This window comes from Cryptomeria japonica, chromosome 10 (genome assembly GCF_030272615.1).
Source record: "Cryptomeria japonica chromosome 10, Sugi_1.0, whole genome shotgun sequence".
Classification (NCBI taxonomy): domain Eukaryota; kingdom Viridiplantae; phylum Streptophyta; class Pinopsida; order Cupressales; family Cupressaceae; genus Cryptomeria; species Cryptomeria japonica.
In genome coordinates, this window is record NC_081414.1 from 310,056,264 (window position 1) to 310,080,671 (window position 24,408).

The 24,408-nt window shown below is 37.5% G+C and overlaps 1 protein-coding gene across 2 annotated transcripts in view; it reads right to left on the bottom strand.

The window, feature by feature from the left end:
• Positions 1 to 24,408, bottom strand: part of LOC131078958 (1,4-dihydroxy-2-naphthoyl-CoA synthase, peroxisomal) — a 311,267-nt gene that overhangs the window by 50,859 nt on the left and 236,000 nt on the right. For both annotated transcript variants that reach the window (XM_058016811.2, XM_058016812.2), the window contains one exon: positions 15,229 to 15,324. In XM_058016811.2, coding sequence (XP_057872794.1) covers positions 15,229 to 15,324 — 96 coding nt within the window. The remainder of the gene's footprint in view (positions 1 to 15,228; positions 15,325 to 24,408) is intronic.

The window sequence follows — 24,408 nt, forward strand, 5'->3', positions numbered from 1 at the left end:
AGTAGACACCTTGGCCACAAAGAGAATCATTGTTTGAATCTTTTGAGCACCAACTCAGGCTATAGGCTAATGCTAGTGCCACATAGGGTTCCTTATGTTAGTGCCCTTGGTAGTTTAATGTATGCAGTGGTTTGCACAAAACTAGATATAGCCCAAGCCAATGGAATTTTTGAGCAAGCTTATGTCTAACCCTAGTAGAGAAAATTGGACTTTTGATAAAAGGTTGTTTATATATTTGCAAGCTACTTCTAATTACTGTTTGGTTTATCATGATAATGATGATTTGGTCAAGTCATTAGATATACAAGGCTTTGTTGATGCACATTGGGCAAATAACTTGGATAGTCGAAGGTACACTATTGACTGTGTTTACTTTATTTAGAGATACAATGAGTTGGATGAGTAAGAGATAGCCTACAGTTGCTTTATCCACCACTACAGAAAAGTATATGGCTTCTTCACTGTAAAATTCCTTAACTGAATTTATTTGCAAGGAAAGAAATATCACAGATCAAGCAAAAGATTGCTAATAAACATAAAGATATTGAATATTTGAATTTCTGGAAATTTCATCACACAGTTCTATTTTAATTGCATCCTTCCTCTTGCTTAATTCACAACAAATTTATACTTGTTCGATATAAAAGAGGAATGATTATAGATCATTTCAAATATAGTTCTTAATTTTGCAAATGAAAGGAAATGAATATGCAGTTTGCAACTGATAAAGATTTTAATATTTGTGCACCTGAAGCGTTCACAGCCAAAATGGCAATCGGTGTTGACTCTAATTAATACACTGCGACGGCTCTTTCTGGAAACACCGAAGCATTCACAGCAAGCAATCACAGACGCAAGACAATTTCTCCACGGTTTGCACAACATATGAATTAAGTCCCGATATCGGGTTTGTAGTTTACCGTATTGAATAGACCAGCCATGCCTTAACCCCCCCCCCCCCCCCCCCCCCGATGATGTTAGAACAGTCCCGCAATCCTTCATGTTTCGAACTATCTTTGCAAAGGCTCACGATCTTAGCAATCACTACACAAGCAACACGAGACCTTCGTGTTTGTCTACTGGCTATTAAACAACCCAATACCTCCTAGGCGGTTCGTATATCGGCAGATAAGAGACGTGATACCTCCGTGCCTGAAGGCTCCCCTTCGTAACAGTGCCTCCATTTAAAATGAATTTAGAGAAGAATCCGTTCCGTCAGGAACTGTTTGGAAACCAACCTGAACTTATTCCATTTCAAAAATAAACATATAGTTTATCGGCTTATTAATTAGTTTATATTAGTGAAGAAATACTAATATAAAATAATTAACCTGAGAATAATATTAATATAAAATAATTAATATAATATTCTAATTGAACTTAAACTAGAATTTATTAGGGGACATTACAGTCTCCCCTGCCTCGTGTTGCTCGCCCACAAGCAACTATAAATTCGAATGCTCAAGAACATTTGCATTCTCCCATGTAGCGTCGTCATGAGGCAAATTTTTCCATTTGATAAGGTATTCTTGGATTGTTCTGTTCCGCAAGTGCCTGTCTCTGGTATCCAGAATAACTTCACGTATCATCTCTAACTTACCGTCGTCATCCATTAGTGGTAAATCCTCGGAATCTGTCACTTGCTAACCCAACGCTTTTTTGAGACAAGATACATGAAATACATTGTGTATCTTGCTATCCGTTGGCAAAGCTAGTTTATATGCAACTGCTCCAACTTGTCGAACAACAGGATATGGTTCATAAAACTGGGGTTTCAATTTCTCAGCCCCACTACGCTTGAGAGATGACTGCCGATACGGTTGTAACCTGAGATACACCAAATCTCCAACATCAAAGTGGCAGTCAACTCGCTTTTTATCTGCATAAATTTTTTTGTTGATTCTGTGCACATTGCAAATTTTCCTTAAGTGTTGTCAAAATATCCTAGCTTTCCTAAAGCCAATCACGAGATTTAGGAACATTACTTTGATCAAAAGCAAGGTCAAGAAAAGAGAGTACATCGTAGCCATATAATGCTTTGAAAGGAGTCATGCCAATTGACATATGAAATGTAGTATGATAACAATATTCACCCAAATATAACCAACGAACCCAAGCTTTCTGATGTCCTGCTACATAGTTACGAAGGTAACCTTCTATCCACTTGTTCACTATTTTGGTCTGTCCATCTGTTTGCGAATGATAACTGGTGCTGTGGTTCAACTCTGTACCTATCAATCTGAAAAGCTCCCCCCAAAATATACTCAACAATCTACTATCTCGATCACTGATTATATTCTTCGGTAAACCATGTAAACGGAATATCTCTCTAAAGAATAAATCTGCGATCTGAATAGCTGTGAATTCTGTAGTGATAGGAAAAAAGTGTGCAAATTTAGTTAATCTATCAACCACAACAAAAATGCAATCTTTACCTTGGGACCTCGGTAAACCTGTGATGAAATCCATTGATATACTTTCCCATTTCTGTTCTAGTATAGGCAGCAGCTGTAATAAACCTATAGGATAAGTATGCTCTGCTTTATTTTGCTGGCAAGTAGTGCATTCTTTGACATAACGAAGGACATCATTTTTTAATCCTTTCCATGTGAACCTTTCTCTTAGGTGTCGATAAGTTTTAAAGTATCCAGGGTGCCTTGCTAAAAGAATATCATGTACTGATTGGAGGATTTTCTCTTTCAACTTCGAACCTGGAATCAAATAAATCCTATCCTTGTAATAGATAACATCATTTACAACCTTGTATTTATCATCTTGTATATTACCATCTAACAAATCACATGCAAAATAATCTTTAGAATAATCAACCAGCAATAAAGATTTCCAATCAGCTGTTACTACAGATAATGCATTTATTTCAGGCCTTCTAGATAATGCATCTGCAACAACATTGTTTTTACCTTTCACATATTCAATTTCAAAATCATAAGCTTGGATCTTACTGATCCATTTTCGCTGCCTGTCATTCAAGTCTTTCTGTCCCAAGAAATATCTCAAACTGTTATGGCCAGTTCTTACTACAAATTTGCCACCAACCAAATATTGTCTAAATTTTGCCAATGCGTGCATGATTGCCAACATTTCTTTGTCATAAATAGAATACAATCTCTCAAGGTTATTGAGTTTCCTGCTTTCATAAGCTATAGGATGTTTATTTTGCATTAAAACTGCTCCTATTCCCTCACCAGATGCATCACATTCTAAGACGAAAGGCTGATTAAAATCTGGAAGTGCAAGTATTGGGCAAGAACTCATTACCTCTTTAAGTTTCTCAAAAACTTGTTGTGCTTCCTCAGTCCATCGGAATGCCCCCTTTTTGGTAAGATCTGTCAATGGTGCCCCAAGCTGTGAAAAGCCTTTGACAAATCTCCTGTAATAACTACATAATCCAAAGAATCCTCGTAAATCTATAAGATTTCGTGGCGGTGGCCAATCCAAAATGGCTCTTATCTTTTCCTGATGAACCTGTACACCTGTAGCACTGATCATATGCCCTAAATATAAAATTATTGTCATTCCAAATTCACATTTAGAAGCCTTTGCATAAAGTGATTGAGATTCCATAATACCAAGAACTATATCAATATGTTTTAAGTGATCTTCCCAAGTTTTGCTGTAAATCAATATATCATCAAAGAAAACTAGCAAAAATTTCCTCAACTGTTTGTTAAAGATATGATTCATACATGACTGAAATGTTGTCGGAGCATTTGTTAAACCAAATGGCATTACCAAAAATTCATAATGACCATAATGACAGCGAAAAGCAGTTTTATGAATATCTTGATCTCTTAACTTAATCTGATGATATCCTGACCTCAAATCTATTTTAGAAAAATAGACAACACCATGTAATTCATCTAACAACTCATCAATACGAGGAATTGGATACCTGTTTTTAATTGTCTTCTTGTTAAGAGCCCGGTAATCAATACACATACGAAGAGTTCCATCCTTCTTTTTGACCAGTACTACTGATAATGCAAAAGGACTAGATCTAGGCCTGATATGCCCCATATCCAACAATTCCTTAATTGCCTTTTCTATTTCATCCCTGAATGTTTTAGGATGTCTGTAAGGAGTTGTGATAATTGGTTAGGCACCTTCGTCTAATTCAATGGTATGTTCAAATCCTCTATCAGGTGGGACCCCTGGAAGAATATCCCTGGAAGCCAAATGATGTGAATCTAATACTTTTAACAAATCATCTTGATATGATTTGGATTCAAATCCTGATACCTTGTTAGAGATTAAACGTTGTGCTGACCATGCCACATCTCCATGTCTGAATATAGCCTCCATTCTTTCAGCACTAACGATCCTGGGACCACCGTTAGACATTCCACGAAGTACTACTTTCTTATCATCAATTTTAAAAGAGAATTCCAATCTTTTAAAACTCTGAGTGTACTCATCTAATGTTTCCATCCATTGAATACCCAAAACAACATTAGTGTCAGCCAAATCAATCACATAAAAATCATCAGTAACAGTATAATTACCAAGAGTACTCAATTTAGGAACTTTATGAGTACTGGATAAGTTAGTTCCATCTGCTACTCTAACATCAAAACCTTCATGTTTTTCAGTTTGCAAACCACGCTTTTCCACAAGAGCTACATCTATAAAATTATGAGTAGAACCACTATCAAGCATAACAACTACACGTTGCCCATTCAAAACTCCTCTAACGCTGAAAATATTATAATGTGGTGTTCCTGTCATAGATGCTATTACCCCTTCACCATGTTTTATTGTCTCTGATTCTGTGTTTTTTGATGCCGGTTCTATGTTAGGTTCAACATTCTCTTCATCGTCACTATTTGACATATCCTCAATGTAATGAATTTTCCCCTTTCCCAGACATCTATGTCCTGGCTGCCATGATTCTCTACAGCTGAAGCATAGTTTTTTTCTTCTGAGTTCTTCCCTTTCTTCTTTATCTAACCTGTTATTGGGGAAATTTTCCTTGTTAAACGGTTGTTTGTCTTTATCTAGCTTAAGTGGCGGTCCTTTATTAAAAGTTTTTCCTTTTGAAGAAGGTTCCAATTCCCTTGCTCTTTTAATAGATGTCTGTAATGTAGGAGGAATTAAGGATTTAACCCATCCTTTGAGCGAATCAAACAATTCATCTATGAATATAACAATTTTATGTCTCTCTGAAATTTTAGTTACTAAAACTTTTCAAATTCAGAAATGTATTGCTCAACAGTTCCAGTATGCTTAAGCTGAGTTAAATCTTTTAGATGAAGTTCAGGATCTTTAGAATCAAATTTGTCAATAAGTTTCTCAGTAAATTCAACATATGTAATAATCTGATTATGACCCAAAGTTACTTGCCCATGGTGCCACCATTCATGTGCTCACCATCAAGATGTAATGCTACATATTTGATTGCTTCATCTTCCAACATAGGATTTAATTGAAAATAGGTATCAAGTTTTTGCACCCATGCCTTGGCTGTGGTTTTCCCTAACCCATCAAAGTAAGGAATAGACATCGTACCAATTTTCCTTTGTAATTCACTGTTATTCCCTCGCTGTCCTCTTGGCCTATGTTTCATTCTGACATCCAAGTATTCTCTAAATGTCATTGTTGATCTAAAATCATCCCCTAATAATAACCAATCATGGTGTATCTCATCCTGTAATTCTCTAATGGTCGGTTCATTTTCTAGTTGAACAATCCTAGTAGTGAGGGTTGGCATAAAGGGTTTGGCTGTTCCTGTTCTTTCCGGCTGATTATTATTAACAGAATGCTCATCTCTACCCCCATTATTTACCCCAACATTTTGATGTTGATTATTATTTTGTGCCATAAATTGGGTCATTAAATTAGTCATTCTGTTGACATTGTCCTGCATATCTTGTTTACTTCTGATTAAAGCTGCTATGAGATCCCTATTGTTTTTAGGTTCCCCCATATTGTTTGCTTCAAAAATAATCTCTTCGTTAGTTTCAATATGGCTGTCCTCAATTTCAAACTGAATAGAAGAACTACTTTGTGCTAAAGGAAAGTTTTGATATCTGTTTTGTCGGGCCCGGGTCTTCCGAAAATTATAATTTCCCTGGTGCATACTCAGCTGTGCATAGATTTTTCATGAATTTTCAACTAAAACAAAACACCCTACAGGTTGGCAGGATTCAAAAGCTCTGATACCACTGTAAAATTCCTTAACTGAATTTATTTGCAAGGAAAGAAATATCACAAATCAAGCAAAAGATTGCTAATAAACACAAAGATATTGAATCTTTGAATTTCTGGAAATTTCATCACACAGTTCTGATTTAATTGCATCCTTCCTCTTACTTAATTCACAGCAAATTTATACTTGTTTGATATAAAAGGGGAATGATTATAGATCATTTCAAATATAGTTCTTAATTCTACAAATGAAAGGAAATGAATATGCAGTTTGCAACTGATAAAGATTTTAATATTTGTGCACCTGAAGTGTTCACAGCCAAAATGGCAATTCAGTGTTGACTCTAATTAATACACTGAGACGGCTCTTTCCGGAAACACCGAAGCATTCATAGCAAGCAATTGCAGATGCAAGACAATTTCTCCACGGTTTGCACAACATATGAATTAAGTCCCGATATCGGGTTTGTAGTTTACCGTATTGAATAGACCAGCCATGCCTTAACACCCCCCCCTGATGATGTTAGAACAGTCCCGCAATCCTTCATGTTTCGAACTATCTTTGCAAAGGCTCATGATCTTAGCAATCACGACACAAGCAACACGAGACCTTCGTGTTTGTCTACTGGCTATTAAACAACCCGATACCTCCTAGGCGGTTCGTATATCGACAGATAAGAGACGTGATACCTTCGTGCCTGAAGGATGACAGGATTATACCATTCCGAACTTGTTCGTGCCGTTACTTCCTCTGTTTTGATTCCGCCATGGATATAAAAGCAATAGGAAAATCCCAATAGGCCAATTAATATTGACAAAAGGAATACTCTGTATTTCTTTATCGAAGACTACAGAGATGAATATGAACTCTCTCTTCCAGTTATTAAATCTAATCATATGCTCCCCTCCGTAACAGTGCCTCCATTTAAAATGAATTTAGAGAAGAATCCGTTCTGTCAGGAACTGTTTGGAAACCAACCCGAACTTATTCCATTTCAAAAATAAACAAATAGTTTATCGGCTTATTAATTAGTTTATATTAGTGAAGAAATACTAATATAAAATAATTAACCTGAGAATAATATTAATATAAAATAATTAATATAATATTCTAGTTGAACTTAAACTAGAATTTATTAGGGGACATTACATTCACTTTCATCTAAGGAGGTAGTATGGTTATAGAGACTCGATGTACGTATTGGTTTTGATTGCAGGACATTGAGGATCAGATGTGACAGACAGTGCCATATGCTTGGCGAAAAATCCTATGTATCATGCTCGTACTAAGCATGTTGATGTTCAATATCACTTTGCACAAGAAATGGTTGAGAATGGTAAGGTATTGATTGTAAAGGTTGACAATTTGGATAATGTTGCGGATTCTCTAATGAATCTAGTGACCACAGTTAAGTTCTCTTGGTGCATGAACACCATGGGCCTTGATCACAACATTTAATAACATTATTTGTATCTCATGGGTATAATTGCAATGTATAATGTCAACTTGGAAAATGTTGAGATAGGTGACATTAACCTTGCATTCCCAAGTCATTTTCATGTGTCTACATGTTCTTTGGAAAGTGTCCTAAGGGACATGAGAGATAAAATATTTATTTTATATTTCCTATGACAGATTGTAATTGCATCCCATAGAGTTGTACACTTGCTAGTGACAGTTGCAATGTATTCTAGGGGAATATTCCATCTAGGCATCCAGTGTTTGGGTACGGACCACCTAGACTTGCATTTTTGTGCATGTTGACATGTGTCATTTACATGCTACCCAAAGTAGGGTGCCCAGGTTTGCATGTTCTAGGGGTGATTTGTCAGAGCTATCAAAGAGTAATGCAACACCTTAAATTTATTAATTGTGATTGACTCTAGGTTAGGCACCCATGTGAAGGCAATGTGAACATTAATTATTTTTACTATTTTTACTATGTTCATGGATTGTCCACTAAGGGAGGTGCAGGCTTTTCCAGGTGATTTTAGCAAGTTGTTTCACAATTTTATAGTGGTTTCTCCTCCCACAAATCTCTATAAATTGGAGTCTCCGGATAGTAGTTTCATATTGAGTGACTTGAAAACTTGGTATCAAAAAGAAAAGGAAAAGACTGAGGTAATTAGCTTCATTTTGGAGTGCAAAGCCACTCAAAAAATTTGCCTATGAGCAAAAAAAGGCAAATTGACCTCAAAGTCCTACCTATGATTAAAAAAGTGATAGTAAGTTAAGTGATCAATGCCAAGGGTCAGAGGGGTCAAACATAAGGCACACTTTTCTAGTGGATTTACCATCCACAAGTTCCTCCAAGTGCACTTTCTGATTGGCTTTGCCATGAAAAAACTCCTTCAAGTTCAGGAAAATCCAAGTTCAAATGTTGGGCATAATCTCATGGCCGAAGTTTTGATGTTTGGTAGAAAATTCGTCCACTTTTTATAACATTTCTATTTTTTGAAACTGCTATTTTAGTAGGTATGTCTTTTCAAGGAGTGGTGAGAGGAGCTCAAACTTCTTTTTATTTTTAGAGGGTTATTTTTTAGAGGCAGTCATCAATTTTATATCAATGGATAGGGTTTCAACAATTTTCATAGGCTCCAAAAAATGTTCACCGTATTTCAAAGACTCTAGAAGACTTGACAAAGTTTGCAACTCAAACTCAATTTAGATTTTCAAAATTATATATTGACAAAAATTTATATTTTCCCAAAGGACATAGATTTGAACTTATCATAAGGATTTTATTTTCATTGTCTGTTTTAGAATTATTTTGTATTAAAAGAATTTTAACTCCTCTAATCCACAGATAGGGGTAGGATTGTTTTAAAACTTTACTTTTTTTGGGAATATTTTATTACTATTTTATCTCTAAAAGCAACCTCTTGATAGCTTATAAATAAGTGCCACATAATGTTGAAAGAAAAGATAAATGAGAGTTCCTATTAGACTTCCGCCACCGAAATAATTCAACTCTCATTCAATAATTATTAAATCTATGTTTGTAATTTCCTAAAGTAAATCAAAAGTAGGTTTATTTGGATCAAACTTTGCATTACCAAAATCTGTTTATTTAAATCGTAGCTTTGAATGCAGTTTAACTATTTCTTTCATAAAATTGTATGATGTTCACTTGTTTAATTCATTGATGTAGATTTATTGATGTCTGATTTAGCTGATAATCAACATTCATCTATATTTTTCTTTCAAATATGTGTTGAAACGGAAATTGGACTTTGCTTTAGCCAGCATGAAGTTGGGTTGAACATTCATGCTTGATATTTACGTTTAAATCTGACAATCTAACAGCAGGGTTTGATGACTGTTGACAAACTGGCACGTGCATTGGGGGAAAACATAATCAATTAGATATTTAAAAATGAATAACTCCATTGAAATCCTGTACAATTTGCACACATGTAGATTATGTTTATATTTTTAGACTTTAGGTCATAGGGAGCCTGCCATTGTAAGTTGAAGATCAGTTCTACAGTATGTGCTGATCTAGTTTGTGTTCTTTGGAAACAAACAAATTAAAATGCTGGCAAGGATTTGATGTATCATTCTCCATCCACTTCTGCAGAAAAATTCTCCTTTCTCCACTCACTACTTCTTGGACACACTCCTCTTCTACATCCTACACAGCAATACTCTTATCTTGATACAAAAATCTGCACACTCATCCCCTCTTCAAATACCTTAGGTCATACTTGTAACTTCTATTCCTTGTACCATTCTCAAGTACTCCTCATTTTCTTCATGTGCACATCTACCAACAGTTCCATGTCCTCTAAAGGACAAAGCATTGCTGCACTCTCCCACTAATATTGTACCAGTATCAATCTGCACTAACTCCACCTCCACATCTACATTCTCGTTTTTTTGCAGTCTCATTCTTTTCTTAACATCCTTGAAATGATAACATCAACAACTGCTCAATCTTCTTTTCCTCCATGCCAACTACATGACATTCTACCTCATCTTCATTGTTCTCTCCTAGCAGGTCTTCTTTTGCTAGACAAGCAACTTGCATTTGGATTTCTCTTGTGTTGCCTTCCTAAGCACTTTTAGCTTGAGAAATGTTATCCTATTTAGCAGGTTCCCGTAGGTTGATTAATTAGGGTAAAGGGACTCATGGTGACAATTTGATCCAGGTCATTTGGCAATGACAGGTGTTATATTGAGCTCAGTCAGATGAGATTTGCATAATGCCCTTTTATGGAGTGAATTTAGATAAATTGTCCAGACTATTCTTAGTAAGTGTTAGCTTGAACACCGATGTGGCCAGTTGGCAATATTCTATTTTGGGATGTTATTTTGAGCAGGTGATGATGATATTTCAGGTTTTAATGGGGTCCGGAGCATTTAAATTTAAATAACACTTAAATTAAATATTTAAGTTTACCCTTATTTAATTTATTAGTATTTGTCTATATGGGTGCCCAAGTTAAAAGTAAAAGTGCTTTTGGCAATTATTATAAAGAGTGACTTTATGGGGTTGGGAGTCAGCATTGGGGAGACAAGGTGTTTTAAATTAAATTAAGAAGTGAACCCAAAAGGGGGCGTGGGGTTTTTTGGAGGCTATTTATTTGGCTTTGAGCTCATTTTCTTAGCATGCTTCGATTTGATATTTTGAGAATAGACTTGGCTGGTTGAATTTGTTCATCCTATGGCTTTGTGAGGATGAGAACCCTTGCAAGGAACATCCTCTACATTAGAGAAAGATCTAATTTGGAGGATTCATTGGTCATTTCACTCAAGTATCACATTTGGGCTTCACAATTGACTGAAACTTCAATTTTGAGCACAAACTTTCATAATTCTATTGAAGAATATTAGGAGGTGGTGAAAGAAGGATTTATTGAAGATTATTGGAGCAGAATATACTTCTTTTTTCTGGTCATACATTCTTCAGTCATACAAGTGAGAGGTTTGGCATGGAGTTTTGGCAGCTAGGGTTTGGGAGTCTTTCTTGTTGCTTTGGAGGCAAACAGAAAACTTATCATTTCACAGCCATTTGAGGAGTCTCTGAGAAGTGGCATCCAAGTCTGGAAGTGCCAATTTGCTGATTTTATTTAATATTGAGCTTATTCTTGTATTGCAGTGAATGGGTATGTTGGCCCTTTGATTTAAATGTATTTTGGTCATCTGGGTATCAATAATTTTGATGATATATTGTATTTTTCAGTTCCAAAGATAATTCTGAAAATTATTGCTGAATGTGAGTACTTCTGAAAATAGTGATTTGAAGAGTTATTTCTGTTATTTTATTGTTGCAAATGAGATTATTGTAAACTCATTTCTGCATCTCCGTCTACTTCTCTAAACACATTCAAACAGCAAAAACTAAACAAAAAATACAAAGGTGCATAATACAATTTCTCCCATCATCAAGTTCTCCTCTTCGCTTGCTTTGTCTACCTCAAACCTGCAATCAAAAATATATTAGATAAATCATGGGATTTGGCATCTTCGATCTTTTTCACCATTTATCTTCTCTTACTCTTTCAACTCTTTTCTCCTTCAAAGCATATAACATCTCTGATATTTCTGCACACATACTCTCAACTCTAACCCATCTTTTCTCCTCAAAAGCTCTTTATTTCCTCTCCATGATTGAAAATCTCATAGCCTTTCTCAAGGAAATTTAAGTCTTCTTTCTAGAAAATATTTTCTCACAACACTCACACACCTACAATCTCGAAGAGTCAAAAATTCAACTCACAAATGACACTCTCACACTTCCAACCACAACCAATTTTTCTCTCAAATAATTTGCACATGCCCTCTACCCAACGACATTGGAAGATGTAGACTCTCAAAAATCTTCTACCCACTTCCCATTTAGTGAAGAGCATTCATACACCTTTTACCCATCACCCTTCTATTGTAGGACACCCAAACACACTTTCACTCAGGATCCACCCTCTTTGATTTCATTTCTTCTCACTACTGTCAATTGTACGATTCTCTCACACCTACAACAAACCCACTGGAGCCTCACAACTCACATCAGAATAAGAAAAGCCTTCTTTGGTAACACTTGATGCCTCCTCATAGCTCTTTATAGTTTAGGAGCAGATGTGCAGGAGAATCACTCTTTGATTAGAAGGGGGAGCTCCCTACAAACAAAAACTAACCTAGTATGAACAATCTGTACTTGATATTCACAATAAGACTTTTTGGATTTGCCTAATGCAAAAGGCTAAGGCACTCTTCAACTTAAGGCAATCAATCTTTGTATAGTGTTTACTCAAAATAAATCTTATGACCTGAAGTTTGCATTGTTTAGCTATATACAAATACTAGACAGCACAAGTACAAAAGGATTGGATAGGTTTAAACATGAAGACACAAACACTTTAGTAAATTAATTGAAAAACCTAGTACAAAGCGACAATTTCTAACTTTGAATAGACCTGCTGAAGTATTCCGAGCCAAATTTTTTCGTTTGTACAAATTACAAATTACATTCAATGCACCCGTTAAGGTTAGAAGATAAACCAAAACGTGCTGAAGCAACTCTAACCAGAATGTACACCAGGATCCCGTTGTGGGCAAGGTGTGAGCATTGGTCAGAGGATCTAAAACAAATTGCTTATGCAGTAACTCTAACCAAGAATGGCACCGATGATGGCGAGCATATGGTCAGAAGATCTTCTACCCTAAATGCTGAAAGGGAACTCTACACCAAGTATGTGCTACCCAATCCAGAATGGAGTGAGGGGCGACCATATGGCGGAGTGATTACAAAACAATGCTTGAAAAGAAATGCGGAAGCTGGAAATACTCAACACCCAGAATGTGCTTGCTAACCCAGAATGGGAAAGTAGCTACCATAGGGCGGAGGTCAATTAAATACAATATCAAATGCTGAAAGTAAGAAGAGCATTACAATTTGATAAAGCAAGATTATACTCTGCTGTTAGTACTACTGCCAGCTTACACTATGAAAGATGAAATCTTGCAAACAATACGTATCAGCATATAAATAGAGAGGTACAATATTAATGAATTCCTTTGCTGAGAAGTAAGATTAACGGAAATGGCAATAAGCAGATCCAACCTTTTCTCCAGACTTGAATAAATCTTCAATGAAGCATTCCCATCGCTTTCAAAGAACTCTCACCACCATCGAATAAAGATATTGCAGATTTCTCCAAACTGATTTAACAGACCTGCACCTTTCAACAAATAACCAGCAACATAGGATTCCTTTGAAATGCTCGGAACTCACTCTTTACTCATTCAAAATGCTTGATATCAATTGCAAAACTCTAATAGAAAGGAGCGCTCAGACTAAGAACAGAAAACAGACTTTAAAAGCATCTAACACTCAATGCACAATTCCCAAGACAGCAACAGTACGACCCAGCGGGAAAGGGCGATTTCTCTTTTAAAAATCTGATGCTTCACAAATAAATCTACAAATTGGCACACATGGGCGCCTTCCCTATATGGAAGGGAATATGCAATACCCACAACGAATTTCTTTGTCTTTTTTGATTTATGAATTAAACATCCAATCTGCTGAAGCTAACATGCAAAAACCAGGAACTTCTAATATGCAAAAATCAGAAACTAAGAACTACAATGCTGATTACAATGCACAAATTTCAAGGAACTCACAAACTAAACTAAAATCACTAGTTGTTGTCTTACAAACAAGAAGCGATGCCCAAGCTAGGAGGCCTTCATTCCTCGAAGCAAACCCAGAGACAAACTGGCAACATAACAGTACTGTAGACCAAAGATGTGAAATGATGCTCAAAGTCTTCCTTTTATAACTTCCTGTTGACTTCACGAAACCCTAAAGTCCACTTCAATATCCAAACCCTAATCCTTTCTCCAAGATGGCGTCCTTTTCCTTTCAAGCTTAATATTGATATTTTAATTAAATTCAATACCTTGATAAATGCGCCCACATTAAGCTTGCTTTGACTTTGGAAATTAATAAAATAATCTTTAATGAAGGCGCCACCCTCAAAAAGCCCACTTTTCAAAACAACATAAAGTCAATAGACTAGGCCAAGGGGTCAACGTTCGAATATAATATTAAAACGTGACCTTTTAATTAAATATATCAACTTAACTCTTCAATCATGCCCTGAAGCCAATAATGACCAAGTCAAAGATCAGGTCTGAGAAGGGGACATTACACCTGCAATACAAAGCTTTGTAAATTTGGTAGAATCAATTTAATCTCCTTCAGCAAATATAACAAAACAATTTAATAGTAATTTAAAAGCAAGATAGGTTTGATGAATTCTATTGAACAAATAACAAATCCTAAAAAAGGGATATTTAGGGTAGTGGTTGGAGAAGCTCTTGGACGAATCTAATTTGCTACAACATAATAACCCAGCAAAACAAGGACATCAGAGTGCAATAGAATTATGTGATGAAATTGTCAATGCAAAGGCCTCCAGACTGATCAAATAGCGTCCCTCAAAAGAATTTCATCTGCCTAGTAAATGGTAATTGACCATATTTAATGAAACTATAAGGGGCCATGAGATACATCAGATTTAGCACCAAAATTGATTTGGATGTTCTCTTCTCCCTCCTTGCAAGATTGGGAATCAATTGGAAAAGAAAGGTTTGCTGGGTTCCTAACTATGACATGGTATTGTGTCTCACTTCAATATATGCTGCTTGTTATGAAAGTATGAAACTTAAAAACAATTTGAAAAATAACAATACATAGCAGCATGTGGTGTTTGTGCATCCAATATTTTAAAAAGGAGTTTTCAAATATATAAGTTTAAATGTGATTGACTCAATGTATGAATGCCAATCTAAAGTGAGACACATTACCATATGATCTTTGGAATGGATAGTAATGGTAGAAAATAATGATTTTTTAGTTTTTTTAAACTCTGGCTTGCAGAACTTTGTGATAAACCTCAGTGAATGCATTCAACAATTTGAGTATATTGTTCCTTCACAAAAATGTGTCCATTAAAATAAAGCAACACAGCAATTGTGGTTTGAACAGGAGCCCAAATTTTTCAAAATCAAACAATTAATTTAATTCAATCAAATAGAAGATAATGGTATCTTACTGGAACAACAATGTTGACTAGGCCCATTTCCATTGCTTCCTCCGCACTATAAAATCGGCAGAGAAACCACATCTCTCGAGCTCTTTTAGGCCCAACCTGAACAAAGAAATTGAGCAAATGAGGTCAACGTTGTCCTCAATAAATGTAGAAAGAAGAAACTGAATTAATTTCCTCGCAGCATGCATATTCATGTTGATGTGTCCATTATCATAAATCGCACTTCTTTACAATCAGAGGATTGATAACATGCATAAGGATCAAATGTGTGATTTACAGCTATGAAATATATTCAGCATACCCAAAGGTTATAGTAGAAAAAAAGTAGTAAACAGCTATACATTGCCACAAAAAGCATGATACATTACTTCACATGTCTATATAAATATATGAACTGTTATCACCAAAGCCTATGCTTTAGTGATACCCTTTACAAAATATGTAATGTCCCCTTCCTAAGGCAGATGTGTTCTAGCAGGGATTAGCCTATTATCAAGTTCCCGTAGGCTAATGCAGTGGGTGGGGGATCTATTCAGAGGGATCGGGAGACACTAGGGAGGTCTATGAGGCATTTCCAGAGCTCAAAGCCAATTTCCTATTTTTTAGGAAGGGGTTCCAATTTTCTAGGGAAGGACTAACAGTTCACCTGGAGATCACTTTGAGCCTGTGGAGCATTGCAGGAGACCCTATGGGCATTTTCAGTTGTTTGAGGATTGTCTCCTATTTTTTTGGGAGGTTCCTATATTTTAGGAGGTGATTGATAGTGACCGGTTGACCACCCAGAGACCAGTGGAGTGTTGCAGAAGGTCTCACGGACATTTCTAGATGATTTGGGTCAGTTTCCTTGTTTTTAGGAGAACCCCTATTTTTTTAGGAGGGAACTGGCAGTTGGCCTGACTCATTCAGTCAACATCTCAGTATCAGTGGCAACTTAAGTTTTCAGTTTTCAGTTTGGGTGGCCGGTTGATGGATTTAGAATAAGGAGTTGAAATATTAAGGTGATGACTCTAATATTTAAATAATCATAATTAAGTATTTATTTAATAAAGTTACTTTATATTATTTTAATAAACTAACAAATAAAATGGGCCACCATGGGCCATGATCCCTAGGAGACTTAACAAGTTGTTCTTAAAATAATAAAGGGGACTTGATAAACATGTACGAATAAGCCTTAAGGGAGTTCGATCAGCCTAAAGGGGAATATAAAACTTTATTAAATCATTAAGGGTTATGAGGAAACCCTAAAGGGGTTCGAATTGGGTTGAGAGGGGATAAAGTAACATTTGGAGCCCATTATTGGTATTCATTCACTCATTTTTACATCAGCAAATTGGAATTTTGAGCTCTGGAACAGTGGTTTCAGCAGGGATCAGACTTCTGGGAACGAAATCTCTCAAAGGATTAATTGCCTACAAGTGTGCAACTATCACCCAAGGGTTTTCTCACAGGTTTTCATCAACAAAGGCACAGTGAGAGTGCATCTACAGGCTGTTTGAGAAGAAAAATCAGAGATCAGCAGTGCTGGAGAGCAAGTTTTGGGAAGAAATTAGCAGATCTGGGCTCGTTGCTTCACTTCCAGCAATCCATAGCTCATCCATAACCAGCCATATCCCCTTATTGCAGAAAGGAGCATCATACAAGCTGGGCGGTAGGGTTTCCAGGCAACATTCAGCAGATCAGGTTCAAAACAGGTTTGAAAGGTGCAGATCAGATCTGAGAAAATTCAGATCAGGAACCATAGAGGGCAGATCAGGCCTTTGGAGCACCATATCAGTTCAATTCTATCATGTACCAGTCAAAATCAGACCTGCACATGGTTGGATCGGGTGTGTAATTGTCGATTTAACTTCAATAAAGTGAAAACTACCCTCATTCATTACTTATATTTGTTCTATCATTTCCAACAATTATTTCTTGTTTTCTTTTATCAATTTGCAAATCCAAGCAAAAAACCAAAAAAAAACTCAAAAAAAATCAGCAAAACATCAAAAAAAAAAAAAGCAGAAAAAAGATGCTTAATCAGAAAAATCAGAAAAAAAATCACATTGCCAAATTGCGGTGAGTCACCACAGTGTTATCAAAGCACAGGTCTTCTTGCCATCCCGTGATTCGGAACCCTTTTGATGAGTGAAAGAATTTCAGACTTATACCAAAGAGTATCACATATAGTGGCAGCCACCATAGGTTCCAGAGGGTGAGACAGTTTCCGGCATTATTGGGATTCACAGGAAAGACTAGTGACAGTGAGTTGTACAGGTACCATGGCCGAGAAGGATAAGGGGAGGGCTAGGTCAATCAGCCTTAACACTAGGATCGAGAAGAAATTTGATGCCATGATGGACATGATGTCTCAGATGTTGGGACAAATGGCCAAGCAGCACCAACCGCACAGGGATCAGTCTCAACACACCACTTTGAATGGTGAGTCTAGTAGAACACAGGGACACAATGGTCAACATAACAGTTTCCAAGAGCACCCTTCTTTCTCTAGTTCAATACCTAGACCCTTACAACCCACTTTCACCCAGCGTGAGGAGTCACCTACTCGTCAGGGGCGAGAGCCTGAACTCTATTCCTTTGTAGCAGAGGAAATTTGTCATCATTATATAGAGTATATGACCTTGCCACCAAAGGTCAGGGAGTTTTTGACCCTTGACCAGTTCATTGGACAAAAGCGACTTAGGGTAGGATCATTTGGTAAATCAGACCACAAGGCTCCACAGGGGCATAGGGATTTTCGGCGAGTGGTGGGTAAGTTGACCTTACCACATTATGATGGGAGTGACTAGTGTATAGCACAGGCTTGGGTGCAAAAACTTGATAACTACCTTTCTCTAAGACCCATGATAGAAGAGGAGGCGATTAAGTTCGCTACTTTGCACTTGGATGGTGTGGCACACGAGTGGTGGTACCACATATTGATTACCTTGGGACACCATTCGATCACCTCATATGATGAGTTCACCAATAAGCTCATCAACTGTTTTGACTGAAAGGATCTAGAAATGTATTTTAGGGAGTTAGCTCAACTCAGACTGTATGGATGATTGAGGTCTACATTGCTGATTTTCAGAGGTTGTCAGTGATGGTGTCTGATAAGAGAGACGATTGGTTGTCCCTTATGTGGGCGGTTGAAGGCCTTTGACCCACCCACTTTTCAGGAGGCCATGAAGAAGGCCCATAGCATGGAGCTTGCTGCCCCGAGGAATAAATTCACATCAAAACCCTTTTCCAGTAGTAAGGATAAGAAACCTTTCCATAAGACTTCGGACCAGGAAAAGAAACCTTTCCCAAAACCTAGTGATGAGACACTTAATGACTTGAGACGAAAGAATCTATGTTTCAAGTGCAAAGAACCTTGGGACCCTAAGCATGAGTGCTCCTCAAAAGGGAAAGAAAACAAAATAGAGTACTATTCAGCTGATGAGACCAATTCTGAAAATTCAGACCAGCAAGCTAAAACAAGTGAAAGTGAATCAGAAAGTACAGATGAGGAGTTAGGATAGGAGCAGAAGGATGATAGACCATTTGCCAAACTTTCCAGCATTCAGCAAGAGGGTTCTTTCAAGATTAGAGGAGTTCTTAATGGTTAGCGGGTGATTACTTTGTTGGACACAAGTGCTACACATAATTTTATTGATGAGGGTTTGGTGGCCTGAAAAGGCTTAAGGCAAAGGAATTTGAGGGCTTTAGAGTGTAGGTGGTTGATGGCTTTAGAGTGTAGGTGGTTGATGGCTTCACTCTCTCTTGCAACAAGATGATCTCCAATTTGACTCTCCAGCTGAATGATTATGTCTTCCAAGCATATTACTATGTGGTGAATACGGGAGAGATGGATATTGTATTAGGTATGAGATGGCTACATATGATTAAGGAATTTTACCTCAATGTGCACACCATGGAGATGAGGTTTGAAGTGGATGGTCGGAAGCATGTGCTAAGAGGCATGATAGATGGGAGTCTTCGGATGGTTACTCTTCCTCGTACGGCTTGTGCACCCGTATGGCCCAGGTGTACCCGATGATTTTTTTTCCTACCTCGTACGGTCTTCACTTCAACTTGTGCGTACAACTTCAACTGTTTGCTCAAATTTCTCCTACTGCGGTCTTCGTACGAATTTCACCTATTGCTACCACCATACGGATTTTTGTTATCTCTTGCCACCATCACTATGTACAGATTTGCCTTTGTGATTTCCCTACCCTGTCCTTCACTCGTACGATCTATAGCCTCTCATGTTTTATCGTATAGTGAGGGCCTGTGGTTTGTCGTATGGATGTGGTTTGTCATACATTTGCTTCTTTATATTGCTATACACCTTGTTTTTTCTGACGTCTTTTGCTTTGTCGTATGGTATGTTCTCCTGATAGCTTTTGTGTGTGGTCATACGGCCCCTCCTGCTCCTCCTGTGTCATATGACCGTACGAATTCTTGTATGGATTTTCCTTCCTTCTACGATTTGCCGCTACCACCGTAGGGGCCTCCCTCCTGCTATTTTGCCACCTACACACAACATTGATTGAAGTGCGTATACATATTGGTGCACGTATTCAATTTTATGGTAAGCTATAATGTGCAATGATACCTCTATGTTTCTCGTGTTTCCATCGCCTACTGAGCTATATTGGTGACTAGTTGCGATATCTATTATTCTTTCCCTTCGGTCGATTTTGGCTTCCGCTTACTTCTTCTTGGCAATATGGTTTTATTGCCACCAGTAAAAACCGTATGGTGAGTTTTCTTAATTTTTTTTTTTTAAATTATTACCTTTTTAAGTTAGTTGGTCCTATCCTGCCTACGTCCGAACTGGGTTGTCCCGTCGCCTCCTTTGGTGATATATCTTCAATTTCAACCCATTCACTGGTTCTTGGACTAGCTGGCCATCCAATGTTGATAACCTGATTGCTTCGTTTTCCCCAACTTCACGGATTTTATAAGGACTGAGCCATCGGACTTTGAACTTACTTGGTTTTATATTTCATTTCGCCCATTATACTTTAACACCAATTGGCTTGGGTTGAATTACATATGCCAAATATGTTTATCATGCCACGCTTTCCGACGTTGTTGGGCTACTTCCGTGGCCCATTGAGCCATCATTCTCCGCTCATCTAACTTGCCCAACGTGTACAACCTTTCCTACAAACTTTCCATATCACCCAGTCTATTCTCGATGGCTATACGCAAACTCGATACCATAAACTCCATAGGGACGATTGCCTCCTGGCCATACATCATTGAAAAGGTGTCTGCCTGTTGTGACCTTATACATGGTTCGATAGGGCCAAAGTATAGACAAAAACTTTTCCTCCCAATCCTCTTGTTCAACGCCACAGGACTTGTATATGACCAAGACCAGTATCTTATTTGTAGCTTCTGCTTGCCCGTTCGCCCTTGGGTAGTAAGGGCTCGACAAGGAGTCAACAAATTTGAACTCGGTCATCAGAAGTTTAACCACATGGTTCACAAAATGTTCTCTATCACTTGTTAGTTGGATCGAGATGCCATACCTGGTAATAATCTGCTCATATATAACCTTGCAGTACTCAAGGCTGAATTATCCGGTAATGTTCATACTTCAGCACACTTAGTACTCAGTTGCCACCACGATGTACCGACACATCCGCACACGGCTCGCCTTTAATGGCCCTATAAAATCCAATCCCCATCACTCAAACAATTCCTGCACACGGGAGGGATATAGAAGCATAAAGTCCCTCTTGAGTGGTTTGCCTACCCTCAGGCAGGTATCACATGCTACAACCCATTCACGAGCATCATTGTATAGCGTGGGCCACCATAACCCTACAAGCAACACCTTTCGAGCAGTGGTGTCCGATCCCATGTGATCGCTCGGCGGACCTTCGTGTGCCTCTCTCAGCGCCCCTGGGATCTCTTCTTCCATTATGCATCTCCTCAACACTTGATCAGGTCCCATCTTATAGAGAAACCCGTTAATCAATTGAAATGTCCGACTTTTGAGGACCAATTTTCTTCTCTCCCTTGGCAACATGTTCGCTGGGAACCGTGAAGTTGACAAGTATTCCCCAATATTGGTGTACCATGACAATAGTGCAGCTATTTGAAATAGATGAGCATCGGGAAAGTCGTCATTCGCTCCTTTTGGTGGCTCTCCGGATTTGATCCGTGACATTTGATCAGCAATTACATGGCTCTTTCTCGGGCGTACAATAATTATAAAGGTGAACTCTTGGAGTAGGAGCAGCCACCTACTGATCCTCCCTTGAACGATGAGTTTATTCACCAAGTACATTAACGCCTAGTGGTCAACATAAAATGTAAATGGAGTTGCCAGTACATAGTGTCGAAATTTCTACATTGTGTAGACCATCCCAAGAACTTCCCTCTCTATGGTGCTATAATTCTTTTCTTCTTTTGACAACAATCGACTAGCAAAGTAGATGGGGTGATCTAACCCATGTCCTCCCACTTGTGTCAGTGTAGCATAGATACCATAATTAGAGGCATCCACATGTATGTGGAATTCTCTATCCTAATTTGGGTAGGCCAGGATAGGTGCAACAACCAGCCTTGTCTTAAGTTTCTTGAAGATTTCTCCTTGTGTCGTCTCCAATACGTACGGCTCTCCCTTCCGTGTCAATTTATTGAGAGGGTACAAAATCTGGGCAAAGTTCTTGATGAACTTTCGATAGTACCCTATGTGTCCCAGAAAGGACTTGACACCTGATACATCCGTTGGGGTACCATCTCAATGATTACCGTCACCTTATTTGGATCTTTTTTCAGTTCGGCCTTGCACACAATATGGCCGAGTAGCTTCCCTTGAGGCACCATAAACCAACATTTCTTTGGATTTAATGCTAGTCAGGCTCTCCGACATCGTTCCATGCATTCCCTTAATGCCACCAAGTGGATGTCTTGTCCACTGTAGATGGACCAATCGTCTAAAAATGCCTTGAAGTTCCCCACAAACATTTTGTCGTAGATGTGCAAAACTATCCTTTGGAAGGTGGCGAGAGCATTGTGTTGGTTGAAAATTTTGTATACTTGGCGAAATATACAAAATTGTGGTTTCAGCCACAGCGTGTGAGTAAAACTCTCCTAATTGAGGGAAGGCTCCCCCTATCTAACTACAACTTTGAAAATAAAATAGGATGGGACATCAATCTTTCTTCTTCTTTCAAGAAAGACAATATCCTTTTCTCTTCACAGAAAAATGATAGCGATTTGATATAAAACAGCAGTAACAACTTTCGAAATGAAATGAGAGAAAGGAAATGAAGTTTCCTGAAAGTTCAAAGACTTCCGTCACTTCCTTTGGGACGGGACAACAATATCAAGCTCAAAGACTTGATTATGTGAAGTCCTATCTACCCTTTTCTATACTAATGCTATCAAGAACAAATTATAATAGCTCAAAGACTGGAATATCTTATTCTTTCCTATATAAAACAATGGGAAGTAGTATAAGCTCAAAGACTCACAGCTATTTCTCACAAAATCTACTTTTAAATTCTGTTACGAATAAGTGTAAGAACAAAGTCTTGCAGCTTTTTCCCAATAGAACTTCTTTAACTAAATTAATCTTCAATACTTGCAGCTCAAAGACTGCAAATCAGATTCGATTAAGTTCTAAAAGACACATTTGCAAGAAAGGAAATATGGAACACAAACTCAAGAATGTAGCACAAAGATTCAAAGCTTGAGCAATTTTCTTCTATTCCTTTCAATTCTTCAAATTACACATAAAAGCTCAAAGACTTCTTTGCTGCAAATTTGGCAGAGTTTTTGCTTGCTTTCAAAAAGATAAAGATTACAATAGACCCCTCAGGTATTTATAGAAGAGGAGCCTTGAGAAAAAGGTGGGAGGATCCTAACTAACTTGAGAGATTCTCTCAACCACCAAGACTTATTCAATAACTAACTATGACTTATTCCAACTACAGTCCTCATTGAACACAACTTGTAGTTGCTTTACAAATAATTACAAAAGTGCAAGTAATGAGTTAACTTGCAATTACAAAGTTTTTTGTTTTTTTTACATGCAACTTGTCAAAACAAAATTACAAATGCATAACTAAAACTATTCCATGTGTCTAAAGACGCGACTCTAACTGCATCATCCTTTGTCTGTGATGATCTTCATGTCGCTTCAGGATGCTAGAACTTGAAGTATTCTGGATTGGGAAAGACATCTTGAACCAGAACGGGAACTTGCATCCTTGTCTTCTTGCTTGGGGTAGTACTATCTTTTTCAGGAGGGAAAGGGTTGCCTTCCTCTTTTCATGTCATGACCATCTTTGTCTTGAAAGCATTTTATGCTCTCAACCATGAATTGTTGTTGTATCTCTTCTTTGTATCATCCTCCACTCTTGAAATCTTCTTGCAAAATAAGGCCCATGCCTTAATCCATTGATTTGGTAGATCCTGTGTGCAAACCGGACTGACAAGAGAAGAGATAAATTGATTCAAAGATGGGCTCACAAGTGAATTTCAGGTTTTGGAAGCCGCATTACATGTGTGGGGAAAACAATAGCATTAACTTGCAATTGCGGGGAACAAACATGCAACTTCATATGTGTAATGGGTAACTACAAGTTTGCACTTGTAATTGGACCTTTAAAACTCATTTTCCAAGTGTTTTTTTGAGTGCATTTTGGACCAGTTTCGGGTTATGGATGGTTGACTGCAGGTAGACTTTAAATGGGGAAAATGAATGAAGGTGTGAAATGAGTGGATGAAATGGTGGGAAAGGTATTTACGAATGATGGCAATGAAGCTTATGACCAAAAACAACAAGTGCGGATGGTTGTGAATGGATTTTTGAAGAACTTTTCCATGTTGATCATATGAAAAATGGGAAGAACTTTTACTTGTAATCAAGTTTTAAAAACCCGATTTTGAAAGGATGAATATTTTCCAATTTAGAAACTTAAGAGTTTCACCAAAAGATGATTAAAATATTCCAGCCAAAGGGGAAGATCAATGCAATTCGCAAATTGCTTTGCAAACTTGGAACAAAGGGGAAAATCTCTCACAAAACCGATTTTAGGCAAGAACAAAACAAAACATATAACTATCATCAAAAGAAAGAATCTCTTATAGAAAAAAGAAGATTCAAACCCTAGCCACGTTTTTAAAAAAAAAATGCCATATATATCAAAATGCCCATTAAAAGCATGAAGAATCGGTCAAGTA